Source organism: Equus przewalskii, chromosome 4 (assembly GCF_037783145.1).
Source record: "Equus przewalskii isolate Varuska chromosome 4, EquPr2, whole genome shotgun sequence".
NCBI lineage: Eukaryota > Metazoa > Chordata > Mammalia > Perissodactyla > Equidae > Equus > Equus przewalskii.
The window spans coordinates 78,392,456-78,416,019 of record NC_091834.1 but is presented as its reverse complement, the minus strand read 5'-3'; the positions used below and the strand labels follow the sequence as shown (position 1 = coordinate 78,416,019).

Below are 23,564 nucleotides of genomic sequence, written 5' to 3'. Positions count from 1 at the left end.
ATAACTCAGCATTGAGAAATCTCCCCATGTGATTTGATGGTTTTAGAGTCACTGAATTATGTTCTAGTGGCATTATTTTAAAGATCTAAAATATAAAGACAGGGGCTGGCCCTGTGGCCGAGTGGTTAAGTTTGCACGCTCCGCTACAGGCGGCCCAGTGTTTCGTTGGTTCGAATCCTGGGCGCGGACATGGCACCGCTCATCAAACCACGCTGAGGCACCATCCCACATGCCACAACTAGAAGGACCCACAACAAAGAATATACAACTATGTACAGGGGGGCTTTTGGAAGAAAAAGGAAAAAAAAATAAAATCTTTAAAAAAAAATATAAAGACAAAGAGCACATCTGTGACTACGGGAGCTAGAGATGGAAGATTTGGCCTTAATTTCTTCAGTAATGAATTTCTAATTTTTTTTGTTGAAAGATTGGCCCTGAGCCAATCTGTTGCCAGTCTTCCTCTTTTTTTTCCCCCTCTCCAAAGCCCCCCAGTACATAGTCGTATGTTCTAGTTGTGAGTGCCTCTGGTACTGTGTGGGACGCTGCCTCAGCCTGGCCTGATGAGCGGTGCCATGTCCGCACCCAGGATCTGAACCAGCAAAACCCTGGGCCGCCCAAGCGGAGTGCGCAAACTTAACCACTTGGCCATGGGGCTGGCCCCTGAATTTGTAATTTTTTATATATGTCCCGGTGGAAGCAACAGAAATTAGGAGGAGCCAAGCCTAGCCCTTTTTGTACTTAAGCTCTTGTATTTGCTTGCATGTTGTTCTGGTTTGGGTAGGTGGTCTTTGAGTTTAAAAAGTTTTCTGATTAGGTTGATGCTATGGAAAGGATTGAAGAGACTTAAAGAATTTTTGAATATTTGATAGAAGAATAAACAGCTCTGTGTAGACCTCAGCTCTCTTCATCCACCTACCACTCTTACTCATGAAAACCTGCACAAATCAAATACATTTTTTTATGGCATAAGTACTACCTGAACAATAGCAGGTAAATATAACCTAATCCAGTTACACTGAAGAGTTATGCCAGAACAGCTGACTGTTTTATTACGATTAATCCATAGAGGCTTGGGAAATGCTTTTTATGAAGCATGGAACATCCCTTATTTCCATGGGCCTCACTACCCTGTCTGTATTATCAGGTCCATTCTGACTCTAATATTCAGTTATAATCAGTAATTGATAATTCACCATCAGATTTTGATTGGGGCCACTTAGATGAAGCTATCCCATCTTGCTCCTGTTGGATCCCATGACAGTGAGCAAGGACTGGATTGCTGCTTCTTTACAAGTATCTAACATCATGTTCTAACACCTTAAGTACCCACAAAGTATTTTTTTGAATTAAAAAGAGAAAATTAAAATATCTCTCCCATAATTAATGATGATCAATCAAAATGATAATGTAGGTTCTATTATATTTTTGTTTAAAAATTAGAAAATATTCATTCTAGAAGCAAATTATTAGCTTCTACTATATTAATATATGTAATTGTATAAAAGACCAGTCTGCTCACCATTTGAAAGGACCTTCACAGCTGCATCTGAGGTCCTCTGCCCTTGAGAGTGTCTTTTCTTCAGATATAATCTTTTATAAATACACCTCTCAAAATCGTCTTTGGTTCCTTTATGTGATTTAGGTTGATGATGTACTCAATGACTATGGTTTATTTCATGGTCACTGAAAGAAAATGGTGGGATATGTGTCTAGTGCCAAGCTCAGTTGTTCTGTCTGTCTGTCTCTCTCTCTCTAATGACCGTTTACCTTCTCATTTCTCTTGAAAAGGATAGAAAATACAAAGAGCATTTAAGCATTTTTCTTGCCCCCTATTCTCATGTGTACATTGCAGTGATAAGATAATTTTTAAATCAAAAGAACTTTGTAGGTCTTCCCCAGATTGAAGGATGGAATGAGAGGTGAGGTGGTATCATATAGTCCGCTGTATTGTGAGACTCTGTTGCTAGAGTTCGTCCACTGGCTGTCCTCCAATCTCAGTGCCTGGCTGTGCAATTCACTATGGTGCTCCCATAACTTTTAGAGATATTTCAAATTCCTAATCAACCCCAGGTAGGTAAAAATGTATACCTTAGTGCTGTTCTTGTTTTACAAAAACATAGAGAAGAATCTTTTAAATTTCATTTTTATGCTCTTTGCAACTTTGGCCCTTCGTGTGTTGAAGGGAAGACTTTGAAATTGTCAGGGGAAAGGTCTTTTTCCCCCGCCCCCTGACCATGAGAAGCTTCTCTTTCTCCCCTTTACTCCTCTTCTCCTCATCCTCCTCCTTATTCTCCTTAGTTCTTTGTTTTCCTTCACCTCTCCTCCTCTGGCTTTTCCACATCCTGCTTCCTTGTGTTCCAGGCTTCATCAGCATCGGCACTGTCAAGTAACCTCACTAGAACCAGAGTGTAAACCAGGGGTCTTCCTGCTCTGTGTCACTGAAGGCATTGCCAGAAATGTACATCACGTTTACTTCCTGATGTTCTAGAGAAAGCCCACAAAATCTAGGGCAGGGAAATTGAGAACAGCCCACTTGGGCATTTCCATGAACTACCACCAGACACTTGCAGTGCCCTACCTAAGAGCAATTCAGAATCCTTACTGTTACTTATTTCTTGGTAACCTTAGAATGAAATGAATAATGGGGCCTGGAAAATTCTATGCTGAGACCAAGTTTCATGGTTCAGGTGGTTGCTGACATCATCATACCTGCTATAATCAAATCTTTTTCTAACCACCCAGAAACTTAGATTTACCTTGGCAGGGACACAGGAAAGATTTTTGGTGGCACATAGGAAAGCGATGGATAGAGGCACCGCCCATGCTGAGAGGAGAACTAATCATTTACTACAGCTATTAAAGTTGCTGTCCTATGCATCTGCAGGCTTTGGCAATGAAAAGAAAATCCCAAGTGTTACATATTAAGCTAGGACTCCTGCTTCTGCTTAAAAGCAAGAAATCTAGTCAGACTCCAGTTCCTTCAACTGTAAAATGAGGATAACAGCATTTACTTAATAAGATTTTACAAGGACTAGATGAAATAACATCTGTAAAGTGCTCGGCATAGTGCTTGGCATGTAATGTTAAATCAGCAGTAACTATTACTACATTTGTTTAAAAACAAAGGTACAGGAATTATGATTTAAGAATTCCCTACAAAATGTGAAAGTGAAACAACTTCCCAAATAAACTCCAGAAGGTCAGCCCCTGTCACTTTCCTTTCCTAGTTCCCATAGAAAGCCTGCCTTTGCAAATATGTGTATGTGTATTACATGTGTGCATGTGTCTGTATCTCTCCTCTCACACCGAACTCCCCACCCCAGATGAAGCAGGTGGCCAGGAGGGAGAGGGAGGTGACTGAGTGACAGGAGGCTGTGATCATAAATCAAGTTTGGACTGAGGGGAGAGATTAAATTACCTCACTGTTCCCTCATGTTAGTGCCAAGAATTGCTACTAAGAATAAAGGCTGTAAGGTCACTTGGTCGCGTATGGCATGTGAAACACAGCCCCTGCTGGGAAGATGGGTCCATTTCTGGGCTGATCAGTGTGTTCAAACGAATCACTTGTCTTTGAAATGGGTTTTCCTTAAGAACATAGGGATTCAAGTTCAATGAGACGTTGCAGCTTTTCCTTTGGCTTGGGGGAGAATAAATGCTATGGGCTTGGGCTTGTGTTTGGACCTAATGTCGTCTCTTTTAAAAACAAAACTATGTAAATAAACCCCAAATTGGAGATAGTATATACCAATCTTTCACTGAACTCTTGAATATTGGTATTTTGTCTGAGTCATCATCAGCGGCTCACTTGCGGTGTGCAGTGTCATCTCTTCCTGCCTTTCTTCTTCCTAAAGCCTTCTTAGCTGGACTCCTTGCTGTTGTCTTTATTCTTTTAGTCTGTTGTGTTGTGAGCTGACCTATACATTTTTTATCTCGGGTGGCAAGGAGTTGTTTGCCTCCAGGAACGTACTTGTATGCTCCAGTGTTTGAACAAAACTTCCCCATCTGTAAGATGGGTCTGATTGAGAGTTTGCAGTCTGATGTAACATAAATGTGTTCCATAAGAATTTGCTATATGTTAGCAGTAATTGGTTGGAAATTTCTAGAAGATGTGAAATCATTTGGTCCCTACAGTGTTTTTTTTTTTTGTAAGGATCATTGGCCCTGAGCTAACATCTGTTGTCAGTCTTCCTCTATTTTGTATGTGGGATGCTACCACAGAATGGCTTGATGAGCGGTGTGTGGGTCCACACCCAGGATCCAAATCGGCAAACCCTGGGCTAAGTGCAGGAACTTAACCACCACACCACTGGGCCAGCCCCATCCCTATAGTATTTTGATACCAATCTTAAACATAGAAAACTAAGATTTAGAATCCAATATGATCATCCAAATGATCCAACAAGTTATCATCTGAAATGGTATTTGACTACTAAATGTGTGTAACCATCTGAAGAGGGAAAGAATACTGTTTGGTATTTATGCTTTAACAATTTGTATAAAGTTTGCTGTATGTGGATGCATAGTAAACCTCTTGTACACATTTCTTGATTAAATAAAAGAATGAAATTATGCAATCTGGAATAGCAGTTAGAAAACTGATGAAGACAATTCTGGGTTTAAAGTAATAGCAAAAGGATGTGGTAAGGAGAGAGAACCCTGGAACAGCACTTTTGGAGGAACAAGAGGGTCAGTGAAGGTGGGGCTGAGGGTCTCAGGTTGGGAAGGGGGAGTCAGAGCTGCTCTTCTTAAACTTCTAGCACCTGTGGTGGAGGAACATGTTTGTTTGTTTTGTTTTCTTAAATTTCCAATCTGCCGAGACTGATACTTTTATAAAATTCAATAACAAAGAATTGCTAGAAAAATGATCATGTGATATAAAGGTTTCTAAGTGCTTACCTTCTATTTCTGTACATATCTTACCGCAGACCAGTAAAAAGCAATTCACTGATGGACAACAGGCTGCAAAACAGACTGAGTGGCACGAGTTTAGGGAACGGTCAGAGGTGAAACTTGAGAGAGGTTGGAGCTAGATTGTCAAGAATCTTGTGCACAATTAAAGGATTCCAAACTTTATGCCATCAATATTGGCATCCATTATCTTCCTGTATTTGCGTTGTAGGTTGACTTGCTGAAAACTTCTGTGTGGAATAGATGTTTGATAAAACATGTATGTAAAAATGTATTTCCGCTTAGCAGTTATTGGTTAGTGTCCTGTAAGTTGCCCTGTACTTGTTTTTATTTTGGAAATAAGTAACCTGGTTTGTGGAAATTTGGGTTTGTTTGGGTAAAGGAACACTTTATTTCCAGGTTTTCCCTCCCCTCTTCTCTATCTGGCATCTGCTATCATGTGAGTTGGTTGGATTTTACAGCAGATTTCTTAGGAGACCAGAACTGATCTGTGAGCCCTCCTGCCTTCTGTTGTCCTGTTCTCTCACGATGTCTTTACAGTCACCAGGCTTCAAGATGCTGCGGGCACATAGGACCAAACTGGACAGGCTGGTGCGCAGCTTCTCCAAAGGGCTTCACCACAAAGCTGTGATGGCCCTGAGGAGGGAGGATGTGAATGCCTGGGAGAGAAGGGCGCCTCTGGCTCCCCGGCACATCAAAGGCATCACGCAGCTGGGATACAAGGTCTTAATTCAGCCTTCCAATCGCCGGGCCATTCATGATAAGGTAAATATCGCCAATTTTTAAAAAATATGTGGGAAAAAAATGAACCTGTATATGAAAATTAAGGAGCATCTGAGTGTAAATAAAATGTTTTCTAGTGTCGCTTAAATATTATATGGCAATATTCCTTTACTTTAATTACAGTGAGATTTCTAGAAAGAATCCCTACTCAAGTCCACAATTCAGTCAAAAGTGTTATTTTCCCCCCATTCCATGCTCTCTTCAGCTGAGGGGTAGAGGGATTGCTTTTATTTATTTATTTTTTTTAAAGATTTTATTATTTCCTTTTTCTCCCCAAAGCCCCCTGGTACATAGTTGTATATTCTTCGTTGTGGGTTCTTCTAGTTGTGGTATGTGGGACGCTGCCTCAGCGTGGTCTGATGAGCAGTGCCATGTCCGCGCCCCGGATTCGAACCAACGAAACACTGGGCCGCCTGCAGCGGAGCGCGCGAACTTAACCACTCGGCCACGGGGCCAGCCCCTAGAGGGATTGCTTTTAGAAGGAGATAGTATCCTTTAGTTATTCTCTCCTTCATGTGTGATTCTGGGACAGGGGAGACAAAAATCAATGACACTACTGTCTTACTGACTTATAAGACTTGTCTCCAGGAAAGACTTTTTTGGGTAGAATTTATTCATGAGTTTACCTTGCCAGCCACTGTGTGAAGCCCCTTGCAGTGGACATTCCGTTTACTCTTCACAGTAATCTTATGATATAGATTTGACTCATTTTCATTTTAGAGGTATACATATGTTTTTTCATCCTTGAACCATTTGAAAACAGGTTGCAGACATCACAACACTTTACTATTAATTGCTTCAGTATGCATCTCCTAGGAATAAGTCATTTTCTTACATAACTACTGTAATCATTTTCACACCTAAGAAATTAATAATTCTGTAACATCATCTCAGAGAGTCCATGTTCAAATTCCCCATTGTCTGAAATGCCTTTATAGTCTTTTATTTTAATTCAAGCTTAAAGTTCACTGCATTTATTGTTATGTCTCTTTAGTTCTTTTAATTGAGAATAGCACCCCTCTTTTGATTTTTATTTCAATGACATTGACACTTTTTGAAGAGTCCAGGCCAGTTGACCTTCTGGATGTAACTACTCTGGTTGTTTCCTCGTGACTAGATTCAGGTTAAACACTTTTGACATGTATATTACATAAGTGATATATATTCTTCCCATTGTATCACCTCAAAGAGACAAAATATCAGGTCGTCACCTGGGTAGGATTGTGTGATCACTTGCCTGAGGTGTGGTTCCCACCAGATCTCTCCATTGCAAAACTACCTTTCTCCCTCTGCAATTACAGAGTCATCTGTGGGATGTTTTAGGACTTGTGAATTTCTTGTTCCTCAACAACCTTTCAGCTAATGATGTTAGTTAGGATCCATTGATAATCTTTGCCTGAATCAGTTTTTACAGAGAGGCTTACAAAGTGATGAATTTCTGATTTTATCACCCTCCCAAGTTTATTCTCGGGTATTCTCTGTAGAAAAGAGATTTCCCTTAGTTTTCCCTTTTCCCTTGCTCTTTAGAGTACCATTATGGATGCACAGGTCTTTTTCTTTTAATGTATGATAATGCATTAACCATTATTCTTTTTAATGTTCCAGTTATCCCAAATTTGGGGTGGTGAGAGTCCCTTTAAGGGGGCTCCTGTGTCCTTTAGACATGAATCCATTTATCTTTGAGCTCTCTTGTTTCCTGCAACAACAAATTGTTCTAGCCTCACCTGGTGCTTTTTCTGCCCCACTCCTGGAATTAGCCATTTCATCAGGGAGCCTTGATTTCTTTTCGTAAATAGAAACCAGGATCTGATATCTGGTGTTAGATGTGCTTATTGTTACTGAGATATTGTTGCTCTTGGGCTCATTTAGTGGACAGAGCTAAGAAATACATAGATACAGACACACACCCATATACATATATATTATGTAATCACGAGTCAGTAAGATATTCCCAATTGAAATTTAATGTGGCAGGTTTTTCTTACCTTCAAAATTTTATGTTTGCATCTTTCTCCAAAAGTAAAAATCTTAATTCTTCATAACATTAATGCACAATTTTTGCTTTATCCTGTAATATGCATAAAATCGTTTTGGAATCACAATACTAATATTACAACAATAAACCTATTAAATGGAGCTTAATGTTTCTTTGAAGTTTTTTTTTTCCCTTTGGAAAACATCTCACAAAGAATATTCACAATACTGTGTTCAAAATTATTTGAATGATTTTTTTCTATGTGGTTTCATTGTCAATATGATATTTAGTTGGATTCATTTATTTTTGATTTCTATTAAATTCTAATGTTTGCTTTTAAATCTTGTGATTTAATTTAATTTTTCAAATAAGTTAAACATTTACAAGTTTCAAAGATTAAAACCATGTAAAAAGATGTAATGTATAGAAGGCTTGGTCTCCACTTAACCCCTTACATCCTGTTCCCATCCACTCCACAGGTTATGATTTTCATTAGTTTCTGATCTGTCATTCCTATATTTATTTTTGCAAAAATAAGCATGTGTGTGTGCACGTGTATTCTTGTTTCCCCTTCAGTGTTATGCAGAAGGTTGGATACTATATATACTCTTTTGCACTTTGCTTTGTTTAGTGAACAGTGTATCCTGGAAATCACTCCATGTCAGTTCACAGTGATCTGCTTCATTCCATTTAGTGGCCCTGTAGTAATTACTCCATGGTTTATTGTGGTTTATTTAACCAGTCTACTATAAATGGGCAAATAGACCGTTTTCAAAAAGACCACGTGTGAACCTTATGTTCATTCTTTTACTCTCTCTTCTGTCCACTATACTTTCCTTTGAAGTAGATTCCTAACTAGATTTATCTTCATTTAATTCAACTGCCACCTTTGATTCTCTTTTATTCTACCTGGATAATGCCATTCTTTGATTTAAAAATCTGAAATGACTGTTTACTGCCTCCATGTGTTAGCTGTGCAGTCTCAGTTAACTGTGTAAGCCTCAGGTATCCTGTTGATAAAATGGTGACAAAAATAGCACCTACCTCATGGGAGTTTGATGAGAATTAAATGAGATAATTCATGCAAAAAGCTTAGCAAAGCACATAGTAACTTATTTATAAATGTCAATGATTATTATTTTTATCCAATGAAGTTCATATTACCCACGATAATATTCAGTCTATTTTCCAGATCGATTTACCCATCCTACCCTAAACATCTTACTTTCCTGCCTCCATATTTGTATATATTCCTTCAATTCCTCTTACTGATATTGCCACCTTGTGTTTCCCCTCTACATATCTCCACATTCTACCCAGCCTTTCAGATTAATTTAAATTTCCATATTTTCATTTCACCTGGCAATTACCTCACTCTCCATTAAAGTAATATGTCACTTAGATTCTGCTGATCGTATGTTCTTTGAATTCAGCCTCATTTATTGTGTTCCTGATTTCGTTTTACTGTATTTCATGAGCTCCTTTACAGGAAGGATCTCATTTGTTTTTCTTTGTATCTTATCGTCTCATCTTGAGCACAGTCCATTGTACAGAGTAGGGCAATAATAAACACTAATTAAACCAAAAGAAAAAGAAAAATATTGCAGACATCTCTCTTCTAAAAATACAGCGGCGTATTGTCACTATTTAGTGTTTAATGTTTCAGTGCATTGTTGGTATAAAATATACATTTCACAAATATATTTAAATCATGTGTGCTAGTGGTTTTGATCAAACTATAAACTGTTCTTAAATATGAGTATTTGCTGAATTTTCTAATTTTTTTTTACTATACAAGTCAAACACGATAGATTTAGCTTTACCTAGAAAGTAAAAATATTAAAAATAGTTGTTCTATTATTTGTTCTAGTCCTTACAGAGTTTATTCTTTCAAAAGGTGGTGCCTTTAATTGCTACCCTTATTTATTAAAGAAAATAGAATGCAACAAATTAGTGGAATAACTTTTAACCGAATTTACATTCCCAGGATTATGTCAAAGCTGGTGGCATTCTTCAGGAGGATATTTCTGAAGCTTGTCTAATTTTGGGAGTGAAAAGACCCCCAGAGGAAAAATTAATGTCCAAGAAGACTTATGCTTTCTTCTCGCACACAATAAAGGCTCAGGAGGCCAATATGAGCTTATTGGATGAGATTCTAAAACAGGTAATTAGTGACCAATGGTCATAAATATTAACAGAGAAACATAATGTTTTTTTACTTTTAACTGTCAAATGGAGTTTTAGTTCTCTTTTGGCACCTAAGAAATATACCATGTTATCCACTGGAATAAGAAAGGGGACCTGTGAGTTAGTGCTTGCATAGTTCTGCTGCTCTTAGGGCTCCTCTGTGGAGCAAGTTTGGAGTTTGTAATAAGAGGAACCAAACGTATGTCATTCCTTTTGTATTCTGAAATGCAAACAATGATAGAAGTGTTTCCCAAAAATGATTACCAATTTATAAGGCTTGTTGGTCACATATTACCACGTAGAATTTTAGAGCTGAAAAGAACATCACAGATCATGTAATCCACCACCCTAATTTTTCTTTTAGAGCTCAGAGAAGTGAAGTGACTTCCCTGAGGTTGCACAGCTCTGTAGTGGCAGACCTAGACTGAAGACTTTTGCATTATTAGCATTCAAAAAGGACAAAAGAATTTTTTGAGATGTAAATACTATGGGAAAACTATTCGCTGTTTAAAATACAGAGTATTCAGTCAACAAATATTTATCAAGTGCCTACAATGTGTCTGGCACTTTTACTGCAATGACAATAAAATATCCCTGTCTTCACAGAACTTACCTTCTGGTGGGAGGAGACAGATGATAAATAAATAAGACATCTCCCATGTTATTTGGTGATGTGTGTAATGGAGATAAATATGATGCAGAAGGAGAAAAGGAGTGCTGGGCACTGGGGAGGTGACAATGCTAGTTTAAATAGGATGATCGAGGGAGCCTCATTGTGAAGTTGGCATTCAGCAAAGATTTGAAGGACATGGAGGATCAAGTCATATCCATCTGGGAAGAGTCCTCCAAACAGAGAGGATAATAGTGAAAATGCCTGAGGGTCTTTTTGAGTGGAGGGTTAGAGTAGCTCATGTTCTAAAATGCTTGTTCTGCTGCTGTGTGGATAATAGTGGGAGGTGGAAGAAGGGTAACAAAATTGATAAGATTGTTAATCTAGGCTAGTGTGGACTCTAGGCTACAAGTGATGGTGGCTTGCATGAGGGTGGTGGTAATGGAGGTTGCGATGCGTGGACAAAGCTTGGGTGTGTTTGAGAGGTGTGATCCTACAGGATTCACTGATGAAATGAATGTGAAATCGGAGAGAAAGAGGAGTCAGAGATAACTTCAAGATTTTGACCTGAGCAACTTAAAGGAGTTGCCATAGATTAAGATGATGCTACCGCAAGAAGAGCAGGCTTGGATGGGAGGATCAAGAGTCGAGTTTAATTTGTCCATTAGACATTTAAAGGCAGATGCTGAGTGGACCGTTGGATATGAATTTGTAGCTCAGGAGGGCAGTTCCTCCTGATACATTTTGTAGTTGTCAGAGACTTGATGGTATCGAGTGGGTGTGGATAGAGAAGTCCGAGGTCCAAGACCTGGCGTAAGGATGCTAGAACATTGGAAACTCGACTAGAATCTGAGAATAGAGCACAGGAAAGGAGAGCTCACAAACGTAGAAGCAATGAAGGCAAATGTATTTTATATAGACATATAGAATCATGCCTACTAATTTCATGTATGCGAGAGCTGGGCTGTAGTTAATTTGCAGGATTTCTAAAGAACAAATTCAGAAAGTAATTAATAGAAATAATGTTATAAGAAGAACGTTTTCACCTTAAGCAAATAAACTCCTTAAAAAGTACTTTAGAAACATTTTTTTATTATATGAACTTTTGTTCATTACAAGCAAATTAATAAAAACGGACCCAGCAGGGCTGCTTTTTGGCAGCATTTTGTAACCAATTACCTGGAGTTGCATGAATATTAAACATTATTAAATTCATGCACATGGTAGAAATCATATGATCTTTGAGGAAATAAAATGTTTAAAATATTCTGTAATGCCAATGTGTCAATACCTTTTAAGCATGAATTCATAAGACTTTGCTGAGAGAGGGAAGATTTTCAAGAAAAGTGGAAGAATGTGGTTTTAGTGAAGGTGAGGAGGTGAAAAGGATGCATCATGTGCTACTTTTTAAATGAAGCTTACTTGTGAAAGGATGGAGAGAGAAAAAAAAGAGGAGAGAGAGAGTCAGAGAGGGAAAGAGATAGAGCAAGAGAGAGAGAGGGAGGGAAGGAGAGAAAGAGAATGAGATATAGGTTTGTGTATGGACTTGAGAGGGAGTGTTGTTATTATTTTTAAGGTAGAAGAGATCTGGGTGTATTTGGAATGGAGGGGAAGAAGCAATGGAAAAAGAGATGATGCAGGAAAGAGAAAAAGTTCAAGAAGAGTGGTCTCAGAGGACATGGAAAAGAGCTGGGCTCTAGCTCATAGGATTAGTCTCAGGAGGGACTTGTTTTCTTTGAGACTAAAAGAAAAGATGAGTGAGCTGTAGATATATTTGTAGATGGTGCTGGACTAAAAGTTAAAGAAAATCATGCCTTTATTGTTTTGTTGACTACCATCAAGGGGTGTTTAGCACCCTGCTAGGACCGTTCTTTCACCTGTAATACAAACCTATCATTGGGTTGTGACCCAGCATTTTCTAAATATTTCATGTTGCACCTAATGGTAACTTATGTTAGCAAGTCAAGACTTGCTCATATATGTGCTTTCCTCACTGAAATTAATGTTGATGGGTCTGGTTGAGAAATTGTTTATCCTTTCTTCAGGAAATCCGACTTATTGATTATGAGAAAATGGTGGATCATAGAGGACTTCGGGTAGTGGCGTTTGGACAGTGGGCAGGTGTGGCAGGTAGGTATGCCTGGGCTTTGACGTCACCCACTTTCTAAATTTGCCTGGGGAATCAATAGTTGTTTTTTTCGTTTTTCCTCTCTTTTCTGTTGCAATGGATTGGGAGTGTTCATTTCCACCAATAAAAATAAACATGGAGATGTGACTAAGGGTGATGAATATCAGAGGAATAGAATAAGAAGGTAAATCATTAAAATATATTTATTACAAATATTAAAAATGAAAGAGAGCAGGGAGGAGGGTAACAACTGTGGACAGGCTCTGGCTTCTTGGGTAGTTCTGTTTGGAAGACTAGAAGGAGAGGTCAGTTTGGCAGTGAGTCATTGGGGAGCAGGAGGGGGAAAAAGGGAGGAAAAAGGTACACGACAGGAACCAACAGAGGAGCAGCGTAGAAAGAATAAGAGCTGGAGTTTAGGGGAAAGCGCCGCTTGATTTTTCTCGCAATGTTACTTTGAACCTTCTGTAGTTGAGAAACACCACCATACGTTATAACTCTGTATTGGATTAGACCACTTAATGGTCTGTAATTGTCAGAACAAATAGACAGAAAATTTGTAGGGATGTAGGGCACTAAAACATGAGCACTCTCTGTGACACACCTGACAGTTATTGAAAACTCCACTCAACAACTGCAGGATACACAGTCTTTTCAAGTCATGTGGAACATTCACCCAGATGCTCCATATTCTGGGTCACAGAACAACCTTTCTTTTTTTTTTAAAGCATCTTTTTTTGTTTTTGAAGATTGGCCCTGAGTCAACATCTGTTGCCAATCTTCCTTTTTTTTTTCTTCCGAAGCTCCCCAGTACACAGTTGTACATCCTAGTTGTAGGTTCTTCTAATTCTGCCATGTGGGATGCCGCCTTATCATGTTTTGATGAACGGTGCTATGTCCCCACCCAGGACCCTTGAAAGGCACAAATTACCAAAACCAACTCAAGAAGAAATAAGAAACGTGAATATCAATGTACAAAGTAAATTCCACTGATAATTTATCAAGGAGAATGAATTATTTTCTTGTAAAGACTTATTTATAGTAGCTTCATTCCTAATAGCCTGGGAACAATCCAAATGTCCATCAGCAGAGGAATGGATAAATAAATTCTGGCATATTCATAAAATGGAAAACTTCTCAACAATAAAAAGAAGCAAACTACTGATACTCACAAAGTATATATGAATCTCAAAAACATTACGCTGAGTGAAAGCAGACACACAAAAAAAGAGTATATACTTAGAATTTCACTTATATGACACTGTAGAAGAAATTAATCTATATAGACAGAAATAAGATCACTAGTTGCCTGGGGCCAAGGATTGGGAGGATCGACTAGGGTGGGGGGATTATTCTGTATCTTGATTATGTTGGTAGTAATATGGGTGTGTACATTTGTTAACAGTTATCAAAGTATACACTTTAAATTGGAGCATTTTATTGTACATAAATTATTCCTTTAAAAGTTGACTTCAGAATAAAAAGCAAAGAAAATTTGATAGGGTTATGAAGAAGGAAAGTTCTGTTCTATAAAAAAGGAGAGGGGTGCTGAGGTCTTTGCTACAGGCATGCTGAGTTTTTGCTATTTGCAAGACATCCAGATTGAGAAATCTATAAGGTGGGGTTGGTTAGGGCTTGAAATAAAATGTCTGTGTTAGAGATACAGACCTGGGGTCAGCAGCATACAGAAAGTACTTGAAATTTAGGACTTGGTGACATTAGCTAAGGAAGAAAATGAAGAGATTGAAGAGAATAGGGCCTGGGAGAGAATTCTGAGGCTGATTAACATATGAGGAAAGGGCAGAAGACACTTATATAAAAGGAATGGGCATGGGAAGAAGCATGCACAGAAATATGGGATGAAAATTTTCAAGTCAGAGGTGCTGAGGGAAGAGAGTGTTCCAACAAAGAGGGGCTCCACATTGCCAAATGTCTCTGACAAGTAAGTCAAGATCTGAAAAGTGTCCACTGAGTTTAGCTATTTAGGTCACTAAAATTGCTGATGGGGGTCATAGGGTCAATGATGGCTTTGTTTTTGTTTGCTCATTTGTTTTTGGTATGGGAGGAATGGAAGTATGTTTAAATGTTGGTAAGGATGACCCAATAGAGAAGGATAGTGAAAGGAATAAAAGTGAAGTTTTTAGAGAGGCAAGAAGGAATGGGATCTGGAGCAAAGGTGGAGAGATTAACCTTAGAGAAGAAGAGAAACACTCTTTCCATTGTAGCAGGATTGAAAGTGGAGGGAATAGATGGGGATGCAGCTGGGTTGGTGTTTTTGATGGCAGGAAGCTGAAGGGATGCATAAGATGGCTACTGTGACCCCTTCCAATTCTGAGATGCTGTGGTCTGTGCTTCCTCAGAGCACCACAGGTTGGAGAATAGGCAGAGAGAACAGCTTCGACTCCTCCCAACTAATGGTCTTTCTATTGGTCTGATTCTGCAATAGGGATGATCAACATTTTACATGGAATGGGTTTAAGGCTCCTTGCTTTGGGACATCACACACCTTTTATGGTGAGATATTTATTTTGTTTACTTTTTTGAAAATACGTGTTACATTTCAAAAGTAGAAAAATGTCTCAGGTGGTAGACTCACTTGAATCATGTGCTTGCTTTCAGCACATTGGCATGGCTCATAACTACAGGAACAGCAGTCAGGCCGTGCAAGCTGTCCGCGATGCTGGCTATGAAATTTCTCTGGGTTTGATGCCAAAGTCCATAGGGCCCTTAACATTTGTGTTCACTGGGACTGGTAATGTATCGAAGGTAAATTCCACCTGTCTTCTTTCTGTAAAGCAGTCTGAAACTCTGAAACTAATGCAAAGGCTGTGGGCTTTCGTGGGGCGTTCAGAGCCCTGCTTTTTTGTGAATGGGCATTCTATTTTTGAAACTTTTCTTACCTATCTACTTTGCCCATAGTAAAGAGCAGTAATGGTCCAAACTTATTTTCTTTGCTTTTAGTTGATTCCAAGCTGTCAGAGGCTTTGAATGCTTTTTCTTTTCTTTTTTCTTTTTAGAGGGATAACTCATTGTTAATGGTGTAAAGGTCTGTTCTTAGGGTGATCTGTTTTACCTACATCATTGAGATGTCCAAAAGTTTGAAAGTGACCCTAGAAGGTAACTTTTGCAAGACGACTTGGAGTTTTGCCAATAAAATGTTAGGAAGCTTAATTCAGGATTGGAATGTATACTTTCTTCATTGTGGAGTGGTTTTGAGCACACATCTGTGATCCCCCAGAGAAACTTACAGTTGTAAAATATTTTAGAAATAAGACATCACTATTTGTTTTATACTGTGAGATGGGCATCTAATGTTTTACTTTCCCCACTTGAAATAATTTCTGAAATGGAGCAAAAAGCAAATAGGAATATTTTATTGTACTCTCATTTCTAAACACTCTTGTTTTTACTCTAACTTAAGTAAAAAATGAAAGCCCCTCCCAGTGTGTGCCATTCAAACTGGAGTAAATCTGTTTTGCAGGCTGTGTGCAAGAAACTCGTCTGTACTTGCATGTTACAGTCCTGGTGGCAGGGCGGGACAAGCGGATCTACGTCATTGTGGGGAGAATGAATTGGAGTCTTTGCAGGAAAATGTGTTGGCTCTTCTATTGACTTCTAGATGTTTACTCATGTGTCGTTACAGGGAGCCCAAGATATCTTCAATGAACTACCCTGTGAGTATGTGGAACCACATGAATTAAAAGAAGTTTGCCAAACTGGAGGTAAGAGGGGGACGCTGACTATGTATCTTGTACTGTTTTAAACAGTTTCTGTGTTATAATATTGTACAGCTATAAATTTTTATCGCTTGTCGCCCACTTTACTCATTTCTCTCTCCTCTGCAAGACCTGAGAAAAGTGTATGGGACGGTGTTAAGTCGTCATCATCATCTTGTCAGGAAAACAGATGGTGTATATGATCCTGTAGAGTATGACAAGTATCCTGAGCGCTACATGAGCCGCTTTAGTACTGACGTGAGTATCGTATTCAGCTTCCGAGTGGGTTGCTCATGATTCACTATAGCGAGACCGTTTTCAAGGAGAGAAGTTACGAATGTGGATGTTGGTTTTCAGTTCCCCATATTGACTTGTTGTGAGCCCTTTGGGTATCATGAGTCAGCCTTAGGAGCTGTTGGCCTTCATCGATGTTTGGAGTGGCCTTTGCTTAGTGGTTTGGGTGGCTTCTGTGGATATGCCCTTTGCTTGCCTGTTTGTGTCTTTACTTCAGGTCTGCATGTGCCCAGTAGTTCTAAAACATTTCCCGTGGATTACTGATTTCTGTATTTATCCTGGATTAGTTAGTACTGTTGGCAAAGCACAGTGTTTATGAGGTTTGCTCTCAACATAGGTTTCTTCCTTCTATGGCCACAAATTGCAATCACACCCTCAGCCAACTGTCTTGAAATGCGTGCCATTGATTACAGGGCCAGGGTGAAATAGTGTGGCTATATAAATACAAACCCATGCCCACTGGACAAAAAAGTTACTTATAATTAAAATCCTTCTGATGTTGGCACACTGACCCCATCTTATAAGAAGAGTAATATGTTTGTGTGTTCTGTAGTCTTTGATCATGTAACAGTCCTCCTCAAAATAAACCAACAGAAAATAAACAAAACAAAAATGCATGCATTTATTTTGAAAAGGAATGTTTTAAATAATTTTAAGTATGTTTGAACAACAAAGCATTTTTAGATTCTAGATTCTAGCATCTTTAGATTTTAGATTTAGTGTTATAGGATATAGTGCATGTTATAGAGAAGGACTCTCACCTGTAGCTTGAGAATGCTTGAAAAATAAAAATTCTGAAACTAGTTTCAAGCTGCAAAATTTTGAATCTAGTAAATTTCCATCCTTTTTCTTTTCTCCAATCACAGAAGTGTTGGTGATTGGATGCATCCTAAAACTTATAGTGACCTAGTTACCATGTGTGCATGTATGTAGCACATTTACCCACGGACCTTACAGAGTTATCTGATTTAATAGTTACAGCATTCCTTTGAGGATTGGGGTACGTACTGTCCCCAGCTGGCAGGTAAGGACAACAGAGCCCAGAGAAGCTGAGGTAGCATGACTTAGGTCACACTCCACTGGTGGTGGAGCTGGAAGTAGAGTGCTAGGCCACTTGATTCCTTTTTCTTTTCTTTCCTTTTTCTAGGCTATGCAATACATTATAGAACACACAATATATTTATGTTCATATATTTCTCTATCCTGGGGTAATTCTACACTGAAATCTGGGTGGGTATTTATTGTCTTTGCGTCAAAAGATGGCCACTGATCTGATAAATAATGAATTCAATTAGAAGGAACATTAAATGATTTCTCATGGACTTTGCTGGTAGCTGTCTTTCAGCACACTGCATTGAAATATGCTGTTTCCTATCTTGTTGAACTTGGAAGTTGCTTTACAGATCGCACCATATACAACTTGTTTAATTAATGGGATCTACTGGGAACAAAACACCCCTCGTCTCCTAACCCGCCAAGATGCTCAGAGTCTCCTGGCTCCAGGCAAATTCTCAGATGCTGGTGTTGAAGGCTGCCCTGCATTACCACATAGGTAGGGACTTTACTTCAGCAATGATGGCAGTTTTTAGCAGCAGGGCTCACTGTAAGGGTATCACACATGGGGAATCCACATATCACAGGACTTGCCTGTTAATGACCAGTTGTCTGCCTTATCTTATTTGACCTCTTGGCAGCATTTAACAGTTAACCTTCCCTCCTTCTTGAAACTCTTTCTTAGCTTCTGTGTCTCCACATGCAGCTCAAAAGTAGCTTCCCCAGTGAGGTCCTCTCTTGCTTCCCCATTCCCATCTCTCTCTAGTCTGTTACTCTGGTTCTTTTTCTGAAATCATGATCATTCATTTTCCTGTGTTTATGATTTTTCCTCTCCTCCTAGAACTTAATCATGTTTTTTAAAGATTGGCACCTGAGCTAACATCTGCTGCCAATCTTTTTTTTTTAATTTTTCTTCTCCCCAAAACCCCCCAGTACATAGTTGTATATTCTAGTTGCAGGTCCTTCTAGTTGTGCTATGTGGGATGCCACCTCAGCATGACCTGATGAGTGGTGCTAGGTCCACCCGCAGGATCTGAACCAGTGAAACCCTGGGCCAGTGAAGCCGAGCAGGCAAACTTAACCACTCAGCCACGGGGCCGGCCCTAGAACTTAATCTTAAGGAGAGGGATCTTATTTATCTTGGTCACAAGTAACCAGTACATTGCCTGACATATAATATACATTCAAATGATTATTAAATGTTCAATTAATTAATCAATAAATATTTGTGGAACATCGGTCTACCTGGCACTCTGCTAAGCTAAAGGATAGAGAAGAGTAAAAGATATGGTTGCTACCCTCAGGCACATAGCTGGCATGAAGTAAATGCTAAGGGAATGCTAGAAGCAATCAATATCACAAGACTTTAGAAGACAGCATGGGCTCAGCAAAGCCTTAAGAGGGAGGGGTGAGGAGAACGAGAATCTCACGTGGTAGGTTTGGTGCTTGATAAATATGGAGCCACCAAAACACAATTTAACACAGTGAGCGGGACAGTCTGGCTCTGGTATAGTGTTTATATAGGCTAGTGGTAATTGGAGATTGGGCAGGAAAATTGTGGTCAACCTTTAAAGGATTTCAAATGCTGAGCTGAGACATTTGTTCATAATTCTAGAGATTTCCATGTAATAACATATAAAATTATGTTGTACTAACCAGGGTGAAGGGAGTTGGTTAAGTAGGTTAACTTTAGTCTGTTTTCAACAATTTCTCTAGGGAAGGGATTTCCCACTTTTCTTTCTTTTCCTTCTCCTCTCTTCCTCCCTCCTCTGCCTCCTCCTTCTTTTTCTCCCTCCTCCTTGTGGAGAGTGAAACTCACTGGGGAAGAGTCTGTGTATCCCAGAAGAACGCAGTGTCCTGAGCAGTGAGCTGTAGAAAAAAGAGCTAAGAGCCTAGGAAATAGTAGGCATCCACCTTGAAAATTTTCTAAGCACCTTACATTTTTATTCATTTTTTTATCTTGTTGGAGACTTCAGAGTTCCATGCTCTCAGCTAAGTATTGATGTTATTTTCAGACTTGTGGCAATATGTGACATTTCAGCGGACACAGGAGGATCTATAGAGTTTATGACCGAGTGTACGACAATAGAGCATCCCTTTTGCATGTATGATGCAGACCAGCACATTATTCATGACAGGTGAGTTTGCTAAAGCTGTTAGATGCATAATAATATGTTCACTTACCTTTATATACTAGTGTTAAAATACTCAGTATTTTACATCTTTATGAAGGCTAGGTAAATTTCTAGAGATATGCTTAAATGTATTAAAAAATTTGGTAGAAAAACCACATGCAAATTTGAACACTTAAATCCATATACACTATATTCAAATGGGAGGTGAGTTGCTGAAGAAGGAAAAAGTTTTGTTTGAAAAGTCCTGTTTATTTTCTTACATGCTTTGGTACAAAATTACAAATGGTTATGAAGCAAATATAATGGAGTAGACATCTGGAAAAGTTAGAGCTTACAAATAGCATTTTGTACATCTGAATAAAGCATATTGCTTCTCCTAGTGTTGAAGGCTCTGGAATTCTGATGTGTTCCATTGACAATTTGCCGGCAGAGCTTCCAATTGAAGCCACAGAGTACTTTGGAGACATGCTTTACCCTTATGTTGAAGAAATGGTAAGCAGACCGGTGGCATCTACAACAACTCTGGGGCTTTAAATAGAACTACGGAGTCATCTTATGAATGTTCTGGTCTTCTGTATCTAAGAAATCTGTTGTAAAAGGAAATGCCAACCCTTCCCTGAAGTACTTACTGACACCCTTATTTTGCATATTCTGCTTACTTGTCTCATGGGAAGTATGGTTATATAACTGCCTTCATGCTTAACTACAATTACATTTGTCTCTCATTATGCATATTTTGCATACATAAGAATGCATAAGAGTGTTCATGACATGTGAGATAAGACTTGTTTTATATTCAATTCTTTCTGCTGGCTAAGTCACTTCATACTGAAGCATTCTTACTGTGCTGTGATTAACAGATTTGAAAAATCAGAAATATGGAAAATTTCATTGGATTTTAGTCACTAATGCTTACTTGAGTGACAGCTTTGCCAAGGTCATGTACTTTTTGTTGTGATCAGTGATTGACTACTAAAATACTACTGTGTTATCTAAATTCCATTTTCTTTGCCAAAGATAAGCTTTCTAATTTTAGTATTTATCCTATGTTCATGCCCATCCTGCTTTATTTCTGTTGGTAATATCTACCTCTGACAATGATTCCAAAGCTATGAATAGTAGCTCTTGTCCTTTTCATCCTACTTTTATTCAGGAGCTCTCACACTAAAATGAGACAGTAGTTAGTGGGGCATGAATAAGTGAAACTTCCAGGCTGTGATCTTCCTTTCTTTCCTGGGTGGTTTCATTTTGACCTTTTACTTTTCCTCCTGGAATATGTCCACAGGAAGACATAATAGGCTTTGGAAAATGCAGGCAGCTAGCATTATCATGGTTGGACACGATGTTATATTGCACCTACCATGTGCCAGACTATATTCAACTTACTCTATATTTAATTTTTAAATGCTCATGAGAACCCTGTCCAGTCGGTGCCATTATTAACCTCCTTACTGATTTGGAAACTAAGACAAAGAGAAGTTAAGGCTGAGAAGGTTGCTTATTCAGTGTTGGATCTGTAGTGGGTCTGGGATTGGTGCTGAGGGATTAAAGTAACGTGAGAAGGACAGTACAAATGCCAGGTGTCACTGGAGACGTCGACCTGCATTCTGGCCTTGAGCGGGGCACGCCTTCCTTTCTGAGCCTCAGATGTTTCTCCTGTAAAATCAGGCTGTTTTAATATTTAATCTTATTGCTCCCTCCAGTTCTAACATTCTGTAATTGTAAATGTCGAAGTGGCTGAAAGGCATGTATATATAAAAGAAGTAGTAATAAATTTACCTGGATGTTTACCGTTTGTTTTTTTTTTTTAAAGATTGGCACCTGGGCTAACAACTGTTGCCAATCTTTCTTTTTTTTTCTGCTTTATCTCCCCAAACCCCCCCGTACACAGTTGTATATCTTAGTTGCATGTCCTTCTAGTTGTGGGATGTGGGACACCGCCTCAACGTGGCCTGATAAGCGATGCCATGTTCGCGGCCAGGATCCGAACCCTGGGCCACCGCAGCGGAGCGCGTGAACTTAACCGCTCAGCCAGGGAGCTGGCCCCTGTTTACCGTTTTTGATGACGTTCATTCATTTCTCTCTGGCATCATTTCCCTGCAGACTGAATAAATTCCTTCAGCTCTTTAAGGGAATTTTTTATTTCAGATATTGTCTTTTCAATTCTAAAATTTCTATTTGGTTCTTTTTTTTTTTTTCCTCTTTATCTGCTGGGAATTTCTATCTTTTCATTTATCATGAGTGCGCTTTTTCTTTATCACATGGCGCATAGTTATAAAAACCACTTTACAATCTTTGCCTCATATTTCTGAAATTCTGGATCAGCATAGGGTTGAACATTATTGGTTGTCTTTTCCCTTAAGAATGGATCAGTTCATAGTTTTCTTAGGTTGAATAATTTTGGATTGTTTCCTGGATGATATGAATACAGTAGTTATGCTGTGGAGATTCTGGAATGTTACATTTCTCTGAAATGTGTTGGTTTTTTTGTTTTAGTGGACAATTAGCTTGGCTAGACTTAAGCTGAAAACACTGTCTCCCCTGAGGTGGGAGGGTAGCTCTAGTAAAAGTTCAGCTCTTTCATCTGTACCTGGGCTGCAACAGTCTGACCTGCACGTGCTCAGCTGGGGGGTCATCCAGAGACTTGGAACAGAGTTTACATGGAACTTCACTTTTTCTGAATCTATCCTTTCTGGCATTTCCCCCTCACACTCTTGAGGCTGTGGTTGCTCTGAGTTCCACTTATGTTTCCTTAGATGAGAAAGTCAGTGAACCTACTGCATGTTTTTACCTCCTTGAACCACATGGCCTGTCCTCAGGAAAATGCCAAAGGAGCAGGAAACTCAACTACTGCTCTGGTTATTTCCTCCAAGTTTTGACAGAGGTGGTATTGCTTAGATTCTGATGACTAAGCCAACTTCTCTAAACTGCTCACAGCTCCTTCCTTTTTTACATGACTATGGTCCTTCAAACTTTATGGTGGGATTGTTTTGGGGACATCTATCTCAGCCTTAGCTTTAAGCACTGGACATTTGTGAAAATTGATGACTGTCTCTATTTCATAGTCTTGATATATGTGTATCTGCTTACCCCCCAAAGTTCAGTATATTGTCTATGTTCTCTTCTGCTAACTGTGTGGGAACTGTATTTAGAGTATATGCATGGTCCTTTGCCCCCAGATTCCCCTTATTGACTTAAGGGCCATCCAGACCCTGTAGCTTGCAGGGCACAGGCTATCATTTTGAACCAATATAGAAGTTTTGTTTCATTTGAATTCAGGAGATATTTACTGAGTGTCTGTTGGAATAGGACACAGCTATGGATGAAGAGAATTAAAACACAGCTTCTACCTACAGAAGCATGAGGTCCAGAAAGGGGATGAGACAAGAGTGCAACCCTGCCATAAAGTGCAATGTGACAGCTGTTGGAAAGATGTGAATGTAGTTGTGGAGAGGTCGTGTTCTGTTGGGTAGAATCAGGAAAGGTTTTATAAAAGAGGTGGCATTTGAGCTGGCTCTTGACACATGTATAGGATTCGTTCCTTTGCATGGGAGTGGGAGGCATACGATGTGATGGAGACAGGAGAGGAAAGGTGGGAGTTAACCTGACGTTGGGTTTCTGTGAGTTGTCAAGTCTGGTGGAGAAAAGGTAACTATGTTGGTTCCATATTGGGAAGGGTCTTAACAGTGGAATAAATAGCTTGAAATTAATCTAGGAAAGAGTGATGAGCTCTCAATGTGTTATATGTGAAAGTGACAAGACATACCACATGCTTCAG

General features: G+C 39.1%; 1 protein-coding gene across 1 annotated transcript in view; it reads left to right on the top strand.

Annotated features, from left to right (window-relative positions):
* AASS (aminoadipate-semialdehyde synthase) overlaps positions 1–23,564 on the top strand; it is a 55,588-nt gene that overhangs the window by 3,948 nt on the left and 28,076 nt on the right. Inside the window, exons 2-11 of the mRNA XM_008514425.2 lie at positions 5,449–5,673; positions 9,654–9,830; positions 12,509–12,593; positions 15,035–15,102; positions 15,208–15,354; positions 16,232–16,310; positions 16,435–16,562; positions 18,002–18,150; positions 19,667–19,789; positions 20,167–20,278. Coding sequence (XP_008512647.1) covers positions 5,464–5,673; positions 9,654–9,830; positions 12,509–12,593; positions 15,035–15,102; positions 15,208–15,354; positions 16,232–16,310; positions 16,435–16,562; positions 18,002–18,150; positions 19,667–19,789; positions 20,167–20,278 — 1,278 coding nt within the window. The 5' untranslated portion in view covers positions 5,449–5,463. The remainder of the gene's footprint in view (positions 1–5,448; positions 5,674–9,653; positions 9,831–12,508; positions 12,594–15,034; positions 15,103–15,207; positions 15,355–16,231; positions 16,311–16,434; positions 16,563–18,001; positions 18,151–19,666; positions 19,790–20,166; positions 20,279–23,564) is intronic.